This window comes from Diadema setosum, chromosome 19 (genome assembly GCF_964275005.1).
Source record: "Diadema setosum chromosome 19, eeDiaSeto1, whole genome shotgun sequence".
Taxonomy (NCBI): domain Eukaryota; kingdom Metazoa; phylum Echinodermata; class Echinoidea; order Diadematoida; family Diadematidae; genus Diadema; species Diadema setosum.
In genome coordinates this window covers 5,382,514-5,406,887 of record NC_092703.1, presented here as the reverse complement: position 1 = coordinate 5,406,887, position 24,374 = coordinate 5,382,514, and the positions used below count along the sequence as shown (strand labels likewise).

Genomic DNA, 24,374 nt, shown 5'->3' with positions numbered 1-24,374 from the left:
AATATGTTAGATGGATCCCCAACCCCATGCCCATCCATCAACATGTTGTTGTTACCGTATACAGTCATGGATCCATAATAAAATATTACAAAATACACTCTACTCCATCAGTGTGGAAAAGTAATTTGGAATGTATAGTATACACAAGATCATCACATCAGGTTAGATATTCTAGTTCTGGGTTTATTTTTCTCTTTAAGAATATTTGTAAAATGATGTCAGACTTCACTTTCATTGGGTTGATCCGTGCGTGGAGAGGTGAGAGCCGCAAAAAAAAAAAAAAAAAAAAAAAAAAAAAAAAATTCGGGTTGCATCCGGCCGATACTAATAGGTGCGGCAGCCCTGCATTCAGCAAACCTGCTGGCACCCATGTTTTGATGGGTTGCTGTACAATATATACATTGGTATTGGCGGTTGATTAAAACCTGATTTTTGTCAAAAAGCACAGACAGAATTTGGGGGGACCCAAACATTTTCTCCTTTTTATCATGGAGAGTGGACATGTGTGTGTAACAAACTATCAGTATCACTGTGCGAACTTGTGACAGTTTATTGGCACACACACCAAGGTTCGACCTCCAGTGCCATTGCGCCCTATTGCCATGTAGGCCCCTATGTATATGTAGAATTTAATTTTAAGGACATAGATCTATTGTAAATAGGTTTCTAACAGTCAAAATCTAATTTACATGTAACGTTAGCAGGTGGTCAAATTTTGGACGGCGTTGTGATCGAAATATGGGCGACTTACAACATGTCAGATGTGAGCTGAGATGGATGAGAATTGAACAGGGGCCTCATAAGCATGGCCAGAGTGAGTGCTCATGAGGTGGACGGATCCATGTCCATGAGCAGGAGCCCCCGTTAAGAGCGGTTTCCCGGCGGACTGAATTGTGGTGTGGTGTTCCTACAAAGTAGATGCTCTAGGGCATTATTTACATGAGTAAATTTACACTTGCTACTGTATGCTAGGACCTTTATATTTATATGTACCATCTAAATTACATTGTGGAACTTGTGTGACATTGACATTAGTTTGTACTTCATACCTTGATGTACAATGTGATGGGTTGATCTGTCGATTCGTCTTCTTCTTCTTCCTCTGGCTCCGTTGTCTGCTGAGGTTCTGATTGCGGCTCTTCTGGTTGAGGTTCTGGATCTGCCTCTTGCTCCACCTCTTCCACCTGCTCTGCTGGCTCTGGCTCTGCTTCAGGTGCTTGCTCTTCTACACTAGCATCCTCCGAATTTTCCGTTGGGGCTCCGTTTGTCTGTTCATCTTGGTGTCCGTCCTCGATTTTCAAACTATCGAGGTTTTCAACGTCCTCACCGTTCATGATGGTGACTTATTCCGTTAAAGTTATCCACGAAAAGGTGGCTCCCCCACAAGCCCTTGAATTGAAACGCTGTTTCTGCTGCCTCCGTCGCGTAGTACTATACGAGATAACGTAACGCAATGGAAGGCTCGATCGACGGCGCTACGAGACGGCGAGGTTTCACGTTTACGTTTGGAATGATGTGGAAGAGCTGCAGAGGTGGGTCGTACACAATGTGAGTGTAGGCGAGTGGATTACACTTCATATCCCACGCACCCTACAACGAGGATCATTACATACGACGACACGTACGCATGCACGCAAAGAAAGTAGCTTGATGAAAGCACCTGCGCCCCTTCGACACACTACATCGAAGCAGTTATTGAAGCCAATCAACGGACAGAAAGCAATGGAAAGGGCTAGAATACGCGTACGCAACCATGCACACGCCCGTTCGAGGTACAATTGTAATCTCGCCTGAGGGGCTGAGTTTTACACCAGAAAAGTTTAGAACGTCTTTGGTGTAAACTCGAATACTATTACTACCAGATTTTTCTAGTAGATACCAAAGTGGATGAAAAGAGGTTAAAGAGACGTCCAACCCTAGCCTAGAGATTACCAATATAATCTAGGCTCCAACTGACTACCAACATTTTTCAAATGGCTGTCAGTTTGCTATTCTGGCATTTCTGTGCATTTCTGGTTTTGGTGATCGGGCTGCGATATATACCGCCAACTCTATATTCTTCAGATTCATAACCCCAACATTAATGTAGGGCAGTATTTTGATATCTATCAATAATTATAAAACAAAAGTCAATCTCGTAAAAAAAAAAAAAAAAAAATATGTACAGAAGTGTGACTCTGAGTTGTGTGCTGTTAAAGTGTTTAAAATTTGTCATCTTTCCGATTATTTCCGACACATCATAATCTTCACTTGTCAGATTAACAGGGTTCCCACAGAAATTTGAAAACAGAATTCCATGACTTTTCCATGACTAAATTGCTGCTTTCCATGACTTCCTTTCTGGCACGGTTTCCAAAATCAGACGCGTTATGATGGCCTCCACCTCCCCTCACAGCCATCCGTTCCACCCACTCTCTTACTCATGACATGTACATCTGTCCCGGGAGTTATGTAGAATTTGGGATGTCACAAAACTGGGAAAAATGGAAATCATGAACACCAATTATAATAGCAGAGTATATACGATCACAGAGTATGAGAGTTGCGAGACACGACAAACGGGAAAGCTGCCATAGCCAAGAGGTAAATGCAATTCCATGACTTTTCCATGACTTTTCACAAATTTTCCAAATTCCCTGACTTTCCATGACCACAAATTTTTTCCAGGATTTTCCATGACTGTGGGAACCCTGATTAATGTCCGGACAATCCCATGTCATAGATCGTATGTGTAATTGTCTTGATCTTTATTTCAGCAATTTTGCGCAGTTTCTATTCTCGCACCCCGTGTATTTACCATTAAACCGCTCATCTTTATTGGGTATACGGGTGGTGACAAGTAATTACCATCATAAAGACATACAATAAGACGTGAATCCATTGTTTTCCGTTGTCTGGGGCAGATCCAGCTAGCTTAATTGACATGATATTTCCGATATCTTATCGAGTAGCGGCATCGAACATGGGATCAAAGGGAATAAGACCGCGGTGTGACTCCATCTCCTAGTCACTTTAGTATAATCTCTTTACAGTCGGAGCCCACCGTTTAATCAGATTCCGCATTGTGGACTAAAAACAAAAAGAACAGGTGCATTTAGGAATTCCACGATCTTTTATATGGTCGAAAATCTTTCATGAAGTCTATACAACTTGATATTCAAGCAAACGCATTTGTATTGAGATTGCTTTATGGTGAGACGGGTGTATATCTCGCGCAAACTTGCCTTTCCTATAATGCTTTTCCTCTGCTCTAATTAGCAGCAATTATTTCAATGGTTGGCATACAATAAGACGGGCACTTTCGTATAGTCTTTGTTTTCGACTTTCCTTGATGTTGGCGCACTATTCATCTTTCTCTTCACAAGTTGCCCCCTATAATGCGGTCCCTGTGATCATCACTGGCCTACCTCTGCCTTTTGTCTGTTCTGTCACCCCCTTGCTTTTAATAATCCCCCTTCCGTTTTACCTGTTTGGCTCCCTGCCTTTGACTTCTAACTCATCCCTTTTGATTTCATTGTTCTGTGTCCCTATACTGTGCTCGTTGTGTATAGTTCATAAAAATTATAACCTTTGCATGTTTGTCATTTTGCCCTGACGAAGATTATGCTACAGGATGGAAAGCTCGGTCCCCTTTTGACTCTAGTGTTTTCCGGCGACTTGTTTACAAGGAATAATATTCTTGTAAGAAAGATATTATTCAGAGGGTTGAGGGTTCAGGTGCGAAGTTCTTCACTTTGTCTCCCTCTACAAATTAAATTTGTTAAGATCGTAACTGCTGATCTGTAAATTGACAAACATGTCCGACATGAATTGTTTGTTAATTTACAGATCAGCAGTTGCGATCTTAACAAATTTAATATGTAGAGGGAGACAAAGTGAAGAAACTCGCACCTGAATAATAATCTTTTTGGGATATACACTTTTTATAGGCTCTATAAAGTTTTCTGGTGGTGACGGCGATTGACATCACCATGGGATTATTGACATCCGATTCTTTATCAAAATTGACTTTGATTAAAATGGTGAAATCAAATAATCGGGCCAAAGTTTTTAGGTTTTTCATGTTTTCCAAAGCTCGCGTTGAGCAATCTTATATAGCAATTTGCTTTAATTTGTATACTACACACTATTCCCTTAATCATTTTTTTTTTCATTCAGGAGTTAAGAAATGCAAGATATCCTGCATGAATATCAAAACTTGGTTGTTTTTGTTGTTGTTGGGTTTGTTTGTTTGTTGTTTTTTTTTTTTGTTTTTTTACATTTTAGGGAGTTATAGCTGAAACGTTTACAGGAATGTTTTTATTACCAGTACTTTTTTATTGCGTTTGTGCAATTTTTTACTTGACCACCAAGGAAGTGATGAATGTCTCTCACCAATAACAATGCAAGGGATCGGACATAACGGCATCTCACCGAGGACGGGATAGAACCTAACCCATATCAACGGGAGATTTATAACATCGCCTTGCTAATCGAACTAACGAGGGTTTGTTTGTTTGTTTGTTTGTTTGTTTGTTTGTTTGTTTGTTTGTTTGTTTGTGAATTGTGTGTGTATGATACTAACCTAAATGACTTTTTTTTTTAAAGAAATGTATTCTATAAATTATACTCTTCAAAATTCCATAGAACTCTTTATTCTCTCCTATGCTTGAGTCACAGACATTCAAAATAACAAATAAAATTTGCCTTAGAGTATAGCTTGGGTCTACACATCCTCTCATGATAATATGAGTCTTGGAGAGTAAGTGTGATTTCGTAAATAAAAGATCTCTCTTCTTACTTTCGAGTTTAGGAGAAATTTGAAATCATTTATCGAGAAGTGCTTAGAATAATCATACTAACAGTTAAATATTATTATCAATTACAATCAATGATTTATCTTATTGTTGGAACTGTGGAGGAAGGAGAAAAGAATAAAGAAAGAAGAAAATTAATGGCAAGTTAAGAAACAAGAATAAATCTTCAAAAAATCGTGAATACTGCGAATACAACGTATAACCTTCATTCCAACATGATTCACATCTCATCCATGACTCCCCAGCAAGAGTTCAGTGCTCCCCAGGCATGATCATCTCGCAAACCGTGAATAGCGCCATCACTATAGTTGTCTTTTAGTGGTCGGCGTGGGGCATTCAAACTTTTAGTTTGTGTGTATGAATCATAATATGTCAAGGCATTCGATATGGATAGCACTGATAAAATAGAAAAGGAAAGCTTTATCAACAACAGAAAACTTTATTGCCCATTATGTCAGTCATTTGATTTATCACGCCACTTCAAAAATTAAAGATTTTATTTATTTATTTATTTATTTATTTCATCGGTCACTGGAAGCCGATACTTCTGAGAAATGACATCATTATTATTTTGTAAAATAACATGGGAGAATTTTCCACAGGGGAGATACATGTTACACACCAAAATGTTAAAGATCATTTCATTAAAGGGCACCTAAGATCTACAGCCTCTAAGTTTTACATTAAAGCAACCAATTTTTTTTTTTTTTTTTTTTTTTTTTTTTTTTTTTTTGCTTTTCACTTCAGTCCTGAAACATGCCAAGTCGATTAGATCTTCTTGCGTTATACATTCAGAGGTTTGGAAGGAGAGACTTGGTTTCTGAACTCAGTTTTTGTTCTTGATTTTGATCTACGCGGAAAAAATTGAAGGAAATGAAACAAAAAAGGGCATGTGCATTGAATGAATGCAGCAGCATTAGTAAAAACACATCAGATTAAGGTTAACGAAAATCTGACAATCCGTTAAATATTAGTTATGCATTTTTAAAGATTCTGTGCATCAATATTGGTGAATGAGAAATGAAAAATAGAGAGAGAAATCTACGAAATTTCATTTTGATGAAAATACACATTCCTTTGACTTATTCCTGACATAGTCCTCCTGCTTTCTGAACGAGGTAAGTCACGTCCTCTTGTTATGCTTGAAAAGATGAACAAAATACTGTATTTATATATCTTTTGTTTATTATCGATGTGTCGCACTTAAATGATGTATTTTCATCAAGCGGATTATACTGTATATAGCGGCATCAAAACTTTAAAGACTCAAAGCTTTTGAACGGATTGTCCGATTTGTCTCCAGTTGACTTTCATGATGTATAATGTAATTAATGAGTGTGTTGACCATTTTGAAGAGGAGGTGGCGGTTAAAATCACAGCCAATTAGTTTTTATTGTGCCGTTATAGTTCATTTTAGGGTATTTAAGTACCACGGACAGTCCAGAGTTCACCGATAGGGCTGGGGAAGGCTAGCCTTTTCTGCATGCATAACTATTTTTATAATAATCTTATGAGCAATAGATAAACCTTACATGTCTGTAAAATACGATTCATGGCATGAGATTTCTGACAAATTTGTAAAATATCGCTCAATTGGATTGTATATTAGTTTTATGAATAATTTGATACATTTATGACGACTGAAACAGTGCTTTAAAAGCATTTTTTTTTAACGAAAGTAGTAGAAATTTGTAAAATATCGCTCAATTGGATTGTATATTAGTTTTATGAATAATTTGATACATTTATGATGACTGAAACAGTGCTTTAAAAGCATTTTTTTTTTTAAAACGAAAGTAGTGCCTATAGATAACAGAGCCATATTCTGACAAATACGGTAGCTCTCGATAGAAGTATCCTTTAATGGAATTGTGTTCATTTTTGTTCTAACATTTTCTTTCGCAATCCATATAGGTCTTTATGTACTCACGACTATCGGATTTTGTTTCCTTTGAGCCACGAGCGGACGAAATTTATCCCCATGGAATTATTTGCAGAGCACCAGGAGTTATTTCTGCGTTCTTTAGAAATTTAAGTAAACGTGTTATTTTAAGCTGTAATTTCATCAGCTCTGCCTGCACATTCGACTCCACCACACTCTTCAGCAAACAGGCAGGAGTCCCCCCCCCCCCCCCTCTATTCTATGTCAGTCCAGTTTAACGGGAACTCGTATCCATTACTGTTCTTATCGAGAGAAATTTAGGAGCTTTCAGAATCACAAAGATAGCACCTGGGACTCATTCTTTTAAGAATTAGTCCTCAAAATGGTCAGTGACATAAAACTTATCATGGTATTTATTGATTAATAATAATTACGAAAATGTAATTACACATGCATGACTAGATATTGTGTATATTATAACATTACATTCAAGGGGGGGGGGGGAACGAGGTTTGAGTGCGTTATTTGAAGGTTTGTTATATCGAAATTCCGCAGTTCCGAAAATGAATAAAATAAAACACTTATTTTTCTTTGTTTGTTTTGTTTGTTTTCATTTTCGGATTAAGAAACCTTAGGAATAACGAACCCCTGAAATAACGCACCTTCTTTCATTTTCGGAGTATAAAACAACCTTCGGAATAACGCCACAAATATTCAGATAAACGAACGTTGTACAGTGTACTTCTTTTTCGGATTAACGAAAACCAGCTGCAGGTGTATGGAACTTGTGTTTCCGAAAAAAAAAAAAAAGAATAAAATTTTGGAATAACGAACCGCGTTTTATTTTAGGACTAACGAAACTTCGGAATAACGAACATCGCAAAGGGGACAGTCTGAATGCCGAGTGTTTATAAAACATTATAAGTCAGTATATTGCCGAGAAAGCATGTTTTATTTCCATTAGAAAGTAATTCCTTTCAATGGAAATGCGTGAATAAATACGTACCTGTGTGTTTTTGTATGTGGGTTTATTATCAAAGCATTCTTATGACATGCGACCCAAATATAGGCCTTTTTTGTTTTCACTGTCCATATAGCACGTTCAAAGTTTTTTTTTTTTTAATTTACAAGAATTTTAGTTAGAAATTTGGATTATTTCTATCAGCTGCGACTCCACAATTCACCAGTAATTTGGAGGCGTGTATATATACTGTCAAACTATACTGATTAGTCAACATAGGGCTCAGAGTTAAAGGGAAAGCCCTCTCCTTAGCCAAGATGTTTTAAAGGGTAAGTCAAACTCGCATAATAAAACTAGTCTTATATTACTGGTCTAAATATATGAAAGTTATGGCATTTCAAAGATAAGTTTCTGTTTTTGCACACCTCTGTTATGGAAAATTTGATGTGTTAAACTGTCAATATTTCATCACTTAGTTGTTATTGTTTTTTTCCTTTTGGACATTCAATTGTTCTGTTTATTTGGTTGATCTCCATTCCTCAGCTACTAGTCAGCCATAACCTAAAATGAATTTTCATTTAAAGTTCCGAGTCAACCCGAAACACATATGAAATGGGTTGATGGTTTTAAACGGCATAGGCCTATTGTCGCATGATCTATATGGTTCGGATTGTTTAAAAGGTATTAACACCGCCAATACCACAAACACACACACACACACACACACACACACACACACACACACACACACACACACACACAAACTGATGAGGTCACACACATGTGCATGGAAGACTCCAAATACTTGACAACTACCATTTCAATGGCTTTAATTTTTCCATGGGCCAGATGAACTACGTGTATGTGTGTGCGTGTCTGTTCATGTTCGTGTCTATCATGTCTGTATGCTCATACTGTAAAACAAGGAATGTTCGTGTGCATTTTAATCTTGAATTTCGTGAGAGCCAAGATCTGCTAAATTAAAATGTGCATGAAAATTCTTGTCTACACTTACATTGAATGCCAGTAGCAATTCATGAAAATTTTGATGCTGCGGATAAGGCCATTGGCTCCAATCTGCAAAAAGTTCATGCCGCGAATATATCATGTTTTACAGTAGTATGCATGAGGAAAATTATATACATTTTTGATGTATAATAGACAAGAATAGTAGAGAGAGAGAGAGAGAGAGACCTAATACATTGTACACATTTAACCTTACAATATCCAAATGGAAACAAAAAATACAATGAAGGTTCACCTGCATATTGTGTACTGATACACATTCACGGCATGAAATTTTCATTAACTGGAGCCGACGGCCTTTTTGCAACATGAAATTTTTGCGAATTGCCACTGGAATTCAATGCCTATAGTGTAGACAAGAACTTTTCTGTAGGTACATTTTAATTGTGCGAATCTTGACTCTCACGAAATTCAAAAAATTAAAATGCATGTGAGTATTCCTCTTTTTACAGCACAGTGCACTCCTGTTACAACAAACACGATTGTAACAAAATTCTGGTTACAATGAAGTAATATATGAGGCTGCAACATTATCCATATGTTTTTTTATTGTTAATTTGTTCTGTTATAACGAAAAAAAAAAACTGCTAGTCCCGAGGACTTCGTTATAACAGGAGTCCACTGTAGTGCACCAATTGCACAGCAAATCACAGTGAGTATCAGAGGACCATATTTGGAGAAAACTGGCAAGATTTCATATGGATATGTCTATGTACATGTATGGCTTTATGAAGAAAGTTTAGTATTCTATGTGGAACATATTCAACTGCATTTGCACTCAATGAAAGACATATTGATGCAGTATTGTTTGAAATGAAAAGAAAAAAAAAAGGTAATTTCATTCGAGGTTCTTTTGCTTTCCAAAAGTCATTACAAGCACATACACTCTCACTTCCTTTGACAAAATAACATGTATTTCATAGAAGAAAAGCCATAAATTGAAAAAAGCGCATACTGCCTTAAGAAAGATTGATTGAAATGTCATATCAATACTAGATATGAAGAGTGAAGTGCTGCAAGTAAAACGGTCAAGGAATGGATGGAAGTAGTATGACCATATTTACAAGTTTGATTGAGATGCTGGAACAGTAAATCCAGAAATCTCATATTGCACATCTTTAACTTAAAAAAAAAAAAAAAAATCACATTTGTACAAAAGTATTTTTCAGAGGTTACACAACCATGCTGAAGACGAAACATGGAAAAGAAGTAATTTCCCTCTGTCAAACATCAACAAAGATTAGTTGTACAGAGCTTTTTCATATGCAACTCTAAATTGACAAATTTCTGCCTGTGGTTATCAAAAAGAGTTAGCACCGAGACTGAGATTCAATCAACAGTTAGCACAGCTTAGCCATTCGCACAACCTATGGAATGAGGAACTTTCGGTGTCTCAATTTTTGGTGTAACTTATTCAAACTGGGTAAAAGAATGAAACATCAAATTATCAAAATAAACCACAAGTCATACTAATGATGCCTTCTACATCCAAGGTGGAATACTGACTCAATGCTTTCATTGCAGTAGTAGCTTGATGCAATGAAAGAATAGCTGGCACAAAGTTTATGTTCTTTAAAGATTTGCAAGTCTGTCAGGTTGCTCACAGCTGACCCCCCCCCCCCCACCCCAGAAAGTCATGATGTGACAAACAATGAATGTGTGAGACAAGGCTAAGAACTGTCCCACCCAACTGCTTTGAGCTGTCACAAACACAAAGTTATTGCTATCTGTGAACTTCTTGATGCAGGTCTGATAAGACCAAGGAGAGAAGACATTTAAAGGTAAAACTTAGTTCTCAGAAGGGATCAAAATTTATCTTCCACCATTTGGAATATGCTTGCAATACACTGTATATCAAATGGGTCTACCAAGAAATTTGTCTGGTTGACCCTATTTCCAGAGTTGTTTTAGAGTATTTTGAGATCAAAAGTGTAAAATGATTTCAATCGTAGTACATGACTCTAAGGCCTGAAGAATTCTCCCCATTCAGTAGTGGGTATGTAGAATGTTAAGAGATAATTGATCATGCCCTAGCAATCATATTTCCCAACAAGCTGCATGCGATTCACTGTCACAGGGAAGACTGTTGGATACTACTATGACCTGATTTGTAGATTACCGCTTATCGATTATAAAATATAAGAACTTTGCAACCATGATCGAACATATCAGATTGCAATAATATTGGCATACATTGTTGGCTAGTATTTCACATTTTTGTTGTTACCCAAATAAAACCAAGTTATGACAGCATTATTTCACACATTTCTCATGCATACATGTATGTGTCCATTTTAAAGCAAATATTGGCAGTTTCTGCAGGCTTACGGAAACTATGTTTTACCTTTACTGAAAAAAAAAGAGCATGCACAAAGTTTACATGCAAATAGAAAGACAGCTGTAACTTTTTGCAAGCAGGGTTTAATACTGAATGTACCAATCAATAGTGTAGATGTCAAGGCTATCTTTACCAGCACCAACACAGCTAAATGAAGAGTACGCTTACATACTAGTATGTGATATCAGTTATCACTATACATTCGTTCATCTGTACACATCATGTGATAGCATACAGTATTCTGCAGTTCTATATGATTTGCCTGTCGATCAAAACAGTATTACCATTTTCTTTCTCTATTCTGTCATAATGATGAGAAACCCTCTACAGAGAATACATTTCCCTCGCCCTAAAGTCTGTGACACTGTCTAGGTTTTTGAGAAGACTCAATTCACTCCATTATTTTGTGTGCCGTTGCTATGAAGCGACTTTGCCAGTAAGTGTCGACTCTCTGTAATCATTCAGTCACTTATCTGCATAAAGAGTCATGCCAAAATTTCTTGCATCATGAACATCTCCTGGATAATTTCTCATTTTCCCTTTGAGGATTTCCAAGCAAAGCTCTCCCTCGCTACAGCAAAGGTTTCCCCGGACGGAATGATGCCAGTAGGCTGCAAGGTGTGTCATGACGGACGGATCTGTTCTACGGACGGATCTCTTCACTCTGGTAGTCAGACCAAGAGGAGTTTCCAAACTTGAGCTGCCAGCAGATCTGACGTCAAGTTTTCAAGGACCAGAGTTGATCCTCATTTGTTCTTTTCTATGAAGTATGATGCTGTCACGGGGGAGAAGGAAAGGATCAAAAACTAAATTATAAACGTCTATTTAAAGAGCCTATGTTTCACAGTCACCTGTATCCATTTGACTTTTCTAAACACATGACACAAAAGAGAGATTTTTCAAATACACACACACACACACACATACATGTACATACAGAGGATTACACTACCACCTGAAGGAAAATAAGAAGCTGAAATAAAACCAATGCATACAGATTAAATTTTGGGGAATGTATTTCCTTTTCTTACCAGCTTGCAGACATATAAAGGACTATGCAACAGGTATCAAATCTATCTCAAGAATAAAGATCACCTTGTTTGAGTTAGAATTGGTTGTATGTGTATGCCATTAAAGAAATACTGCTCTGTGAATTGCCCTCAAACATACAGGCACTCCAAATAACTGATATAAAAGAAATAACAATTACATTCCTGGGATCCATTGTAACAAATGACACTGATAAAATGATTGTGTCATTTGTGTAGCACTAAAATATTTACCTTTCTCAGCACTTCAATGGATTGAATGATAGGGGCTGTTTCAGCCCATTGGTAAAATTTTAAGGTGAGTTTTATACAATTCCACAGTAGAGGCATACAAACGTTTGAACAAATGAGAACAAATAAGATGCTAAGAGCTCATTGGGTCATTACGTACCTGCTGCTATAGCTGTTGCCATTTAAAATGTTTAGAGTTGCATTTCAGAAAGGAATACACTTCATACAGGTATACAAGATTTTATGGTAACAGCAAATACCTTGGAATTACAAACTGAAGTTCCATTTCTTTGTAAAGGGCTTTCTAATCACCTTTTCAAGCTTTAATTGTATGAAAAGGCTAGAAAATCTTGGAACTAGCCTGGCGCAGTGTCTTACCTAGTTTCTCAATGGCTTCCACACAGACGCTGGAAAACATGTTGTCGGAGTACGTTCCCATGACAATGAGTGTGGCTGTCTTCACTAGGATCATCCCGACTTTATCCTGCATTGCGATTTTTAGACATGAAGATTATCTGAGGTAAGATTGGGATGTGATCTTCTGATCAATTAGCATGCATTGAATTATTTCATGCTGGGAAGGTATGAAGCAACTGACTGAAATTTAACATTATTGACTTTAATAATACACAAGCAACAAAGACATACCTGGGATTTAGTTTATAGCATAAATAATGTTAATTACCCTGATCAGCTGTTATGGCAAGATTTGAACAATATCTGTAGGCTGACAGATAATTAACATCTTCATAATTTGTTCAATAGATGATCAAGTTACCTGTACAACTGTATACTATTGTTGATGGAGCTTTTATAAACTTGTTTAGAGTACTGGTACTGACAAACTTGCACAAGCAATTATGAACTGCAAACAAATGACATATGTTCTGCAGGTACCAATTTTTCTTTAAGACGGCAATCATTGTAATCAAGTGTAAAGAGTGAGATTAGTCAATTGTTCCCATTTCCTCTTTCTTTGACAATTTAACTTTTGACATGCCAGTCTGAAAGGAGTGTGTGACATGCGTGCATTCATGAAAGACAGTGTTATTGAGATCTTGAGATAATGAAGGTAAATTAGTTTTGTGGGATATCAGAAGAAATGTTTTTACTTTTCTTGGACAAAATAACCACATCCCTCCCTTTGAGCCCACCACTTCAACGGTGTAGTACTGTACTCACACACTTGGCGTAGATGGAGTTCTTATCTGCCCGCACACACTTATAGTGTCTCTCGTGGAAGTAGAGACCGTCCTGCCTGGTCCTTGGCGGGTCCTTAAAGGCATCTATCAATTTCTGCATCTCATCTGTGGTCAACTACACCCAACAAGAAAGAAGAGGAATAAAAAAAAAAAGGGTAGGCCAATCAACACACTGTCCACAAAGGAGAAGAAAAGGCAAAGGAGAGTGGATGAGAAATACAGACAGTTTTGACAGAATATCCTGGTATTCAGTTTATTCTTATCTTGTCATGAATGTTGGTATACCAGTATAAGGAATTGGCATACCCTAGAGGCAAAAAGCAGGCAAACTGAGCAGTGGAATTGCCATCTACAGCTGTAGTGTTGATGCTCTTTAAATATGTACCTAAAATGTACCTTCCAGCTTACTTGGACAAAGGGTCCAGACTACTTGGGCTGTACATTGAATATAGTACACTGTAGTTTGTAAGAGATGCAATAAATGAAAAAATAAAACACAAACACACACACACACACACACACACACACACACACACACACACACACAAAAGTGAGCCCATTCCTATTCCAGCTTTGCAAGGATACTTTGGAAATTAAGATGACAATTCAATGTGTAACTTAAAAGTAGATAGTATTACAAGGAAGCCTAACATGCTTCAAAGTTGGCAACCCTTTCCTCTGAGCTTTACACTTCCACCGTAACTTACAGTGTACTTTTAATATAAAAAGGACTGCATCTATCCTAATTAAGTGTATGTCCCTTAAACACAATATTGAGAAAAAAGTCACAGACACTGCAGATCAGGAACATGTAAAACAAGGCAACTTGGCTGAAATACAAGAACTTGATACACTCCTAATTCTCTGAATATTTTTTACTTGTTATGTTTTTCATTCTAAGTCTGTATATGTATCTGTGGAGTTATTCAAGTACTGTGTACAGTAAGTGATTGGTGGTGTTTAGATGCAGAATCCCTTACCTGTTTGACTGCTTCTAAATATCAATAACATTTTCCTCAAACTGCTCAACAGCTTTTTGTATTTTGGTAATCTACATTCTAAAGGTTAAGTCAGAGATATCATTCATCATTTGAAAGCTTCTGTAAAGCCTGGAGAGTGTTATCCAAATAAGAAAATCAAAATTTGGTGATTTATGAGGCTTTCTTGGTGACAGGTCATAAATTGTTTACCAAAGCATGGTTTATACTACAAAAAACAAAAAACAAAAAAACAAAAAACAATATATATATATATATATATATATATATATATATATATATATATATATATATATATATCCTAAGAAGAGGGGCAAAACATAGGTTGGTACCAGATTTTTTACTTTGAAGGGCAAAAAGCCAGGGACACTGTACTGCATTGTAAAGATGGAGTCTTACCGTGAAGCCTGCCGAACTGGCCCGCAAAGAGATGTCCTTCCGTCTGATGATAGCGCAGTTTTCCACATGACCCGTCGCAATCAGGGCATCGTGGAGGAGATTCTGTAGTTGGTTCATTTTGACACGGTCCTGACAAAGAACATTGCAGACAAAATAAGGGTAAAACAATTCAGGAAGACTGTATTGCTAGCAGCTTGATAATACCTGTAAAACCACATCATGAAAAAAAAAAAAAAAACATTTATCCAAGCATAAGTTAACTACTGTACGAGCTGAAATTTTCGCGTACAGATATTTTCGCGAATTGCTACTCGGAGGACATTTTCGCTTGTTGTTAATTTCGCGGTTGCGAGGGTCTAACTGAACATACTTATTTGCGCGTTGTTAATTTTCGCGGTTCAAAGGCAATTTGCGAAATTCACGAAAATAAAACCACCGCGAAAATTTCAGCTCGTACAGTATACCTGATGCTGGCAATCAAACCATAGGATGGTGAAATGATGCATCAAATGTTAATTTAATTGCATTTCTGTAACTTTATATCTACACGTAACAGAATGAAAGTTCCATTTAATGTGATAGGTAAACTCCATTGTCTATCATTATGGAAAGACATGTTTGTCAAAAACAGGAAATTTGTGCCTTGATGATGATGAAGTTTTTTAGCACATACAAATACAATATACAGTGTACATAAAGGCATATGAAACTAAATAATATTCAGGATTAATTACAATGCAAAGTGTTCACACACATGCCCTGTAGTTTTGTCATTTGTATAGTGTGTACATGATTGTCAGCAACTTAAAATGTGTGCTCATAATATCCTCACATGGCCCACTAGCTGCTCTTCAACTAAAAAAACAAGTGACACATTCAGCGATACTAATGTTTGGTAGAAGCCTTCTAATCATGCTATATCTTCAGTTTAGAAGCAGAAGGGCATTAGTATTCACAGACCTGCATGACTCTTAACTAAGACCTACTGTGTAGGGTCTTAGAAATTCTGCCATAAATCATGAATCATATAACCAAAAGACAGAAAGAATGGACTAGCTTCTTGTGTCACTTGCTGCCATGTAAACTGCAGAATCACATCACAATTTAGAGGAGACATTGATACACACAATGAGTGACCTGGTAATATGCTTTGGGATGCATGTATCCATTCTATACAAACACATCAATTAAGATTCCGGATTTACATCAGGTAAAAATAAAAGCATTCTGCCACATTCTCTCTCAATGGCAACCAGTAGTTTATGAACTCCTACACACACTTCACACCCAACCTCTAATACTGTCACTCTGTTTACACTGTGTAGGCAATGTGTACATGCTATGATACACAAAGGTAAAGTATACTCAGTACCTGTGCTGGTCTGTGAGGTACTTCAGGATCAACATGGTTTATCACAAGCTTCACTAATTCCTGGATCTTATCCAGCTGATCATATGCCGATTTCTCCACCATCGTCACCTCTGCGGCAACATCAACGTTTCCACACCAGATTTGTGTTATATACCATGCCTACCACTCATCTAGTGCTTAGCTATATACCACCACCTGTGTTAAGGCATGGAGCGACTGCCATACCCACTTGCTCCAGTACTTGTTTGCAGTTACCTGGTGATACACTCAGCACGGTTCAATAGGTCATTGTGCGGTTGAGCTCCCCTTGCATTGGAATCAATTGTCTCCTCATCCACTCATGCTCCTGAGTGGGGGAGCTCTATAGAAATTATAAAGAGACCTCAAAAGCCTCTAAGAATATGATGAACCTTCCTAATAGACCCTTGATTCACAACCTTTTACCACAAATGTTGAGGGATATATACTTATTTAAGGAATTAGCTGAATACGAGATGGAGTGTTGATGGAGTATTGATATCTTTCCATCAGCTCAAGTGTCTGAGAGTACATTTTGTCCTGTTTAATGTACATAACAAATAATTACTTCACTTTTCACTGTTTGACTTTAATAGCATATAATGCATAGGATATTCTCTTAAGTGGAAATATTCATATCCATGTTTTTTTAAGTTTATGATACAACTACACAAAGAAACATATAAAAATCATCAATAAAAATTGTAGGCCTACAACTGAAGTGGAATATGTTTATCCACCTCTATATAACATATGACACACTTAAATTGTGTGTGTGTCCAGAACAAACCTGCAAATAGCACACATGGATTCCCACATGGAGAAGATGTTTGTTTCCAGGTGGTGCTGCAAAAATCATACAGCAACAGGCTTCCTCAAATTCATATCTCCTTGATGAAGTATATCATACAAAATCTACAGCTCAAATCAGAGAGCATCATGACACACACTGAGCACCCAGCTCTCAAAAAGTTCTGTTCTCATTCAACAAATAAATTGACACTCAAAAGAACATTGTAGATTAAATATTCATCTTGGTAATTAACAGATTTTCATGCATTGACTTTCCATCTTTATGTACAATTTTGGAAAATGATAAAAATTTGAGAAAAAGGAAAGGAATCATGTGTTGTTTGAAGGTTGTTTAAAGGAAAGGAATCATTTACCATTGGTTAAAATATTCCCTTCTCTCTGTTTCATATAAACCATTCATAAAATGGAACATTTTAAAAACCCATTTTAGAATGGATAGTTATAATAAAAGAAAAAAGAAAATAAAACCCAAAACAAGAAACAAGGGCAAGTACTGACTCACCCTTTTATAAAGAAACAGTGAATTTCCATACGTCTACTGACATCCAACCAACAACGCACAAACACATGCACACACACACAAACACACACACATACAACTTATAAAGTGGACTAAGTTTCTTTACTTTTTAAGAAATCAGAGGGTTCAGAGGGTTTTGATGAAATCAGACTTCTTTTGTTTTTGTTTTTTGTTTTTTTTTTTGTTTTTTTGTTTTTGTTTTTTTTAGAGTTTTTCCCTTCTAGATTCAATAAGCTTTCTATTATGGAGTTTTGCATTTGCAGTGGAAAAAAGCATTTTCAAAAATAATTTAACTCTTCTTTTCTACTCTCTGCATCATACTATACAATGAAATTCTACATTTGATTCTTGTATTTCAATACACCGAAACGTATCTTACCGGCAAACTTGAATCCAGCCACTTCATATCTGACTGATTTGATACTTCATCATCTCCACTGTCATCCTCCAATGTTTTCATACTATAACACAATCAATCTTTAAATGGAGAAATTCTGGCACCACCTACAAGTTGCCTGGGAAGGATATCGAGTAATATTTGAATCTCCTCTCTCTGGATGGTTGAATGAAGATAACTTGGTAGATATCTGATGTCATATGAGATCTAATATGACTCCCAATGGCAGCTCTAGGTAATAATGATGACAAATTCTCTTTATATACCACTGGTTTCTCCACTCCCTGAGTTCCTTGGAAAGCTAGCAGTAAATTAGCTGATAGCTCGATACAAACTGTGATGGCACACCTTCTGAAACCTAACAACGACCACTGGCGAACTCAGCTGCCATTCCAAGCGACAGGCTGCCGTACAGCGAAGTGATGGAAAAAGCTTTGGATAGTTTTCCAGCACAAAGCCCCAATCAGGACTCCTTCTCTCTGTACTCATACATCACTGTTTACAAAGCATTAAAGGTTGAATGCCATCTACAAGTATTTCAAAAGCAGATCTTTATCTTCATACTAAATTGATTCACCACACAAACTACATGAGACTTCATAGACTCGTAGATAATTTTTCACAGCAACTGTAGGATATTTCTTCTTATTTCATAAATGATGCCATCGATCAATTTATAATCAAAAGCAAGTCACACAACTGAATGATAAACCAAGTATTGCAAAAGACATACAGAGATATTTCCACACTTTTCAATACTAAGAGAACATCACAGAACTCATGAATTAAAATGCACATCACAGCATAAAATAACACAAATAATGCAAGATTATGTGTCACAACAAATACAAATCGTGCCCTCTTCAGATTATCACTAAAATGAAAGGGAGCTCGACATAATAATACACTGTAACCGAGAAAAGCATAATGTTAACAACATTATCAGCAGTTACTGGAAACAAGAAAGGAGCATGCTATTGATACCTGACATACTTGAGGTATGTTTCCTTTTACAAAAATGTATTTTTATCTACCTAAATGCATGAACTACATGTATAACCACAGAAAAAAAAAAATGTTTGCTAGGGGCATTCTTTTCACAGACCATTCCTTTAACACAGTTTGAAGTTTGGCAATCTCTTGCAACCATAGAAATCCCGGGTAGAGAGTGCGGATTAGAGCTCTCTATTGTCAGTAAGCTAATAATGACTAGGGGCACTTATATCCTAACACAGGAATTTCAATTGAGAGATTCAAGGAGGATGCGTTAGAGACCAATTAAGAGTTTTCAAAAATTGACAAAGCCTGACAAAAAGTTAGTACTTTCTGACATTACTTTGTACATGTCATACTAGGTACTTCTGAAAAAACTATTTCCTTGATAGATTTACAGATAAGACTACTGCATGACAATCAATACACATTAAGACAACAGCTAATCTGCATCAAAATCTACATTATGTGTAGGTCTGTTGTGCCAAAAAAATCCTATCATAAATTTTTTGCGATAAAACCTAAAATATAAGGAGGTATACCTGTATTTTTCCTCAATAAACCCTGTAGACAGTAGACTGTAGACAGTTTAGTCTGGAAACATTTTTATTATAACTACTGTTCACATTATTTTAACAATATTTTACATCAATTCTACCGATAAAATTTTTGCAGTGGTTGTTTCTATCCCTAACTGACATTTTAGAACTATTTTAAAGCACTAATGCTGGGTTTTTGTTTCATTTGCAAATGGTAAATTATGCCTTGAAGTAGATCTCCATCTAACTGCGACCAGGAATTCCACCATGCACTACAATAGCATCAGTATACAATGCAAACTTTACTTTGTAACTGACATTACTTGGTGCCATCTGTTGTTGTAGGAGACTAAAGGACCTAATAGGCTAGTACTTAAAATCAGATATCTTAATTCATTAAAAAAAAAAATCATTAATCTTTAATTCATTATTTCATGATGCCTCATCAATAGATTCTTTTTTTAAAGCTTTGAATCATTTAGTGTATTTTTTCTTGCAACTTTTTGAAAACTGCAAAGGCACACTTTTAATGCATCACTTACAATACATTCAATACAGATCAATGTCATCATGAATGGCAACTGAGACTTCTGTATAATCATCATGAAACATCTTAAATGCCACTTTACCATGTATTTGCCGGTAGGCTACTGCTGAGATTTTATTAGCATTCACGCTAGCGCTGCTTGCATAGGCAGCCTGGATTCTATCGCTTTCTCAAATGAAAATGTTGGCAAGCGTGCATGGAATATAATGAATAAATTCCATTTTATCTTTGTGGCAGCACATACAATTAAAGTTGGGGGAATATGGACAGAAACAGAAAATTGTTGAATGCTGTGCGTCAATTGAAGACAGTAAAACCTAGGAATGTAGGGTCTGGGGTTAACATTTACATTTTTGCATCTCTAACAATTTCATGACTTGTACACTTTGTGAATCAGAAATATCATGCCTACAACAAAATATCTCTTTTCTCTGTTTTTAACACTGTCAGGACATCTTCTTGTGACTGTACTGAATTAGAAAGGAAGCATGAAGGAACATTTCAAGCAGTGATGACACCCACAGGATGATTATACAGAATGCTTTGAAATTTGTAATAATTTAAAAAAATGTCCAGTCACCTAGATCTCTTGCACCTTAGGGCCTACACTAATTGCAGTTTTAACAAGATGTGTCACGTCTCCCATTGCAGGATGGTTAATTCTACACAACTGCACGTAAAAAAGAAAAAGAAAAGAAAAAGAAGAAGAAGTAATGTTTGCTGTCCTTTCCCGATGTATATTTGCCCTCTATTTTAGCACTAAGGTGGTCTCAAATACACTTTACAACATCAGGCTTAAACTGCATGCAGTTTTACCCTGTGAATGTAGATGCTGCACAGTAGACCTACGCAGTATACTCAGTATTCACATTAGAATGTAATCTCCATTGCTATATTTTTTTGTATCTCATATTCCTGGGTAAATCATGACTACATTTTGGCATAGTATGCAATGCATGTGGAGGCAAAAAGAATGAAAATAAAGGCAACACTTCTCTTTGAATACAATTACCGGTAGCTGGACGCCCATACCAAAAGTGGATACAAAGTTTCTTTTCACCCAACAGATCCTTCAAACATTTTGAAGCCAGAACAATGAAACTATTCTACCAAAACATTTTGCCAACTCTAATTTCACCTCGATACTGCAATGCAGCATGTGAATAATTTTTCAGTGGCTTGAGATGCACTACTCTAAACCTTGATTTCTGATAAGAATGTATCAAGCAAGCACTTGAAATATGACATTCATAATGTGGGATTGCATCAATAGAGTTGTTAAACATTAAAGGAAATGAAATGAAGGGCAATTCTATCTCAGAGGAAAGACTATTAATGAATTATTTTAAGAGTATTCCAACTGAAAAATCAATCAATCTCAAAGTAAGCAATCAAGCAATGGATGCATGCCATGGTCATGCGCATGTGTGGGTCATTAAATTTTAAAAGGCATCACATTGGAACCTAACTATACACAGCCCTGTCACTGTACACATAAAGTCGCTAGCGCACGGCGTCTGGTTATTGGAACCTAGCCATGTATGTATCTACCATGTGGCCATAGAAATTAGAATGTATGGTAATTATGAGAGCCTTGGATTATGATTAATATATTGTTATAAATGCTCATTGCCTATCATGGGGGATGGTATAAATTGTCACAGAAATCATCCATAATTTACTAGTCTTGATACAAAGTTTACATTGCTACACTTTAGATCTACAGCTTAACGATATTTAGTAGGGCCTAACGGTACAGATTACACTCCATGTAGGCTACAGTACAACTACAAAAAGAAGCCACAACTTCTTTTTCCAAGAGAAAGTGTCCTGGTTTTTTTAGTTAAAAGAATTCTTTTTCCAAGAGAAAGTGTAACGTTAGAGGTCTATATGCTTTTAGTTAAAAAAAAGAAAGAAAGAAAGTTTGCTACGCATTACAGAGCAGTTTCAGTAGTTAGAAGTAGCAGGTAGGCCTAGAGACATAACCTAGTATAGTAAGGGTACTAGGTCTCGCGCAGGGACCTAATGATCGCGCATAGCGTAACTGCGTATAGCAAGCGATATTACGCGTAGGACTAAGCGCAAAATTTGCCGATACGCCCATGGAATAAACATACCTGACTTACCGCTCAACATGAGAAGGAAGCAGGTAAGAAATTTTGATTTCCAACAAATTTTCCACTAAATTTCCAATTTTTTACCTTGTACAAACCTACCTTCCCTTAAGGATGTTGTAGCCTAGACGTGTCGTCTCGCTTGTCTCGTTCGTAGTCGATAGAATTCGTAATTTGTTCGATCGATCATTTACCACGTGACGTCATCATACACAAGAACAATGTATGCTGCCAGCTACGCTGAAATACTGTTAATAAATGTTGTTTTAAGTCAAATTTTAACACAACGATTATAATATTACAAAGGAATAAATATTTCAGTCTATCGAAGTTGAAGTGTGATTTCAATTTGAATTTGCTTGTGATTTCTTGCGCTAACTTGTGATATATTTGTGACAGGGGAGGGCCATAATGATACTGAAGAAAACAAATTAGATGAGAGTGTGACAAATGGGTGACTAAAATGACAGGGTGACGAATGGGTAAGCACACACACAAACAAACACACACACACACACACACACAATATATGTTCATATTTTACTTTTTTTCCATTTTATATTACGTGTATATTATTGGTTAAAGTGATTAGAAATATTGTAAGAAAACTTTACAACTGAAAATCATTAACGATTATGAAAATATCAATGATAACAATAATGATAAAGAATGATAAAATGATGATGGTGGTGGAAGTGATAATAATAATAATGAAAATGATAATGATGATGATGATTATGATGATCGATGATGGTGGTGGTGATAATAGTAATAATGATAATAATAATAATAACAATAATAATAATAATAATAATAATAATAATAATAATAATAATAATAACACATAGGTGTCTATAATAATAATAACAATAATATACACAAGTTAGGTAAAACTGCTGTTGCTTAACAGGGACAAATTTAATATCAAATGAAAAAATATTCTACGAAAGCCGGAGCACGTTACAGCCGCAGAGGGGCAGGCACTTTCACGCATTTAACTACAGAGGGCAGCTGCGCGATCTTTACATACCCCGAGAAATTGAACGCATAAAAAAAAGTCCGACATACAAACGGCGACAGCGCACTACTCCGTCATGGTATCATCAGGTGATTCTGGGAGGTGATTTTTCTGCATTTTCGTGATATTCATTGAGAAATTCAGGTACGATTATGGACTTCTATTATATGAGCATTTCAAATTTTCGTGCGCGATATCTAGACCCCTCAACCATACGCCTATGTATTAGGCCCGTTCACACACAAGGGAAAAAGTGCGATTTAAAAATCGATTTTCTTATCGCGATCAAAATTTCGAAATTTTTTCCAGTGTGGACAGAAAAATCTCACCAATTACCGCGATCCTTATCGCGATCCAACTCGCACTATTAGTGCGATTTTTCAGAATAATCGCGATTATTTCGCCAAGCGTCGTGTGTGTGAGCGCGATCGAGATTCGGAAATCGGTATTATTTTTTAATCCCATCGTTCGTAGCGCGTGCGAAACTCTATTGGGACTGCGGGGTCAGTCTTCGGTCATCAATGCAAGATTCGCGCATGCGCAGTTTGGCCACTGATCGTTCTTTCCTTGCTGCGAAGTACGATTTTCCCTGTGTATGAACGGTCGGAAAAAAAATCGAAATTTGGATCGCGATTGAAATTTCGATTTTTGTTGTTTGTGAACGGGCCTATTGTTAGAAGTCACTTGTAATACAGAGTGCCGCAGCTGCAGCTGCTCAACACGGGGCGGGGCCAGCACTGTCTGTACTGGGCCCAGCCGGCCCTGACATGGCAACTCTCGCTCACACCATGGAAATGACAATGACAACGTGCTCGCTCCACAGATCACACGACACAGCCATCCACAGCACACTCAGGCACAGCTCAGGGAGAGAGGAGGTGGCACCTCCCTCCCTGCACAGCTGCAGCTCGATCACCAACAATTTGCCAACATATAACACGACCGCGATCATTTTCCACTCGACAAACTGAACAATATGATTTAACTATTTGCCGTAGTATAACTACAGACAAACAACATTGTAACCTCACATCAAACTTACCGATAAAATCTTTATCGATATATCTGGCAGCCTGACAACAGCACGAGTTTTGAAAAGCTTCTTTGTACAACGTTAGAAATACAGCAGCAGACAGCATTTCTTACCCGACGGAAGTTGCA

The 24,374-nt window shown here is 36.8% G+C and overlaps 2 protein-coding genes across 3 annotated transcripts in view; both read right to left on the bottom strand.

Moving 5' to 3' along the window:
* LOC140242624 (chloride intracellular channel protein 2-like) overlaps positions 1 to 1,451 on the bottom strand; it is a 34,387-nt gene extending 32,936 nt beyond the window's left edge. The window contains exon 1 of the mRNA XM_072322378.1: positions 1,050 to 1,451. Within this exon, the coding sequence (XP_072178479.1) occupies positions 1,050 to 1,334 (285 nt within the window). The 5' untranslated portion in view covers positions 1,335 to 1,451. The remainder of the gene's footprint in view (positions 1 to 1,049) is intronic.
* Positions 1,452 to 10,290: 8,839 nt separating this feature from the next.
* LOC140242582 (profilin-4-like) lies at positions 10,291 to 24,319 on the bottom strand. Of its 2 annotated transcripts, none has more exons than XM_072322328.1 (5): positions 24,256 to 24,319; positions 14,883 to 15,011; positions 13,466 to 13,600; positions 12,662 to 12,767; positions 10,291 to 11,778 (listed from the first exon to the last, which is right to left on the bottom strand). In XM_072322328.1, exons 2-5 carry the CDS (start codon positions 14,997 to 14,999, stop codon positions 11,750 to 11,752), a joined length of 387 nt encoding a protein of 128 aa, XP_072178429.1. In that variant the 5' UTR covers positions 15,000 to 15,011; positions 24,256 to 24,319; the 3' UTR covers positions 10,291 to 11,749. The 2 variants fall into 2 exon arrangements, with proteins under 2 accessions (XP_072178429.1, XP_072178428.1); XM_072322327.1 differs by lacking the exon at positions 24,256 to 24,319 and adding an exon at positions 16,255 to 16,378.
* Between the last annotated feature and the right edge of the window lie 55 nt (positions 24,320 to 24,374).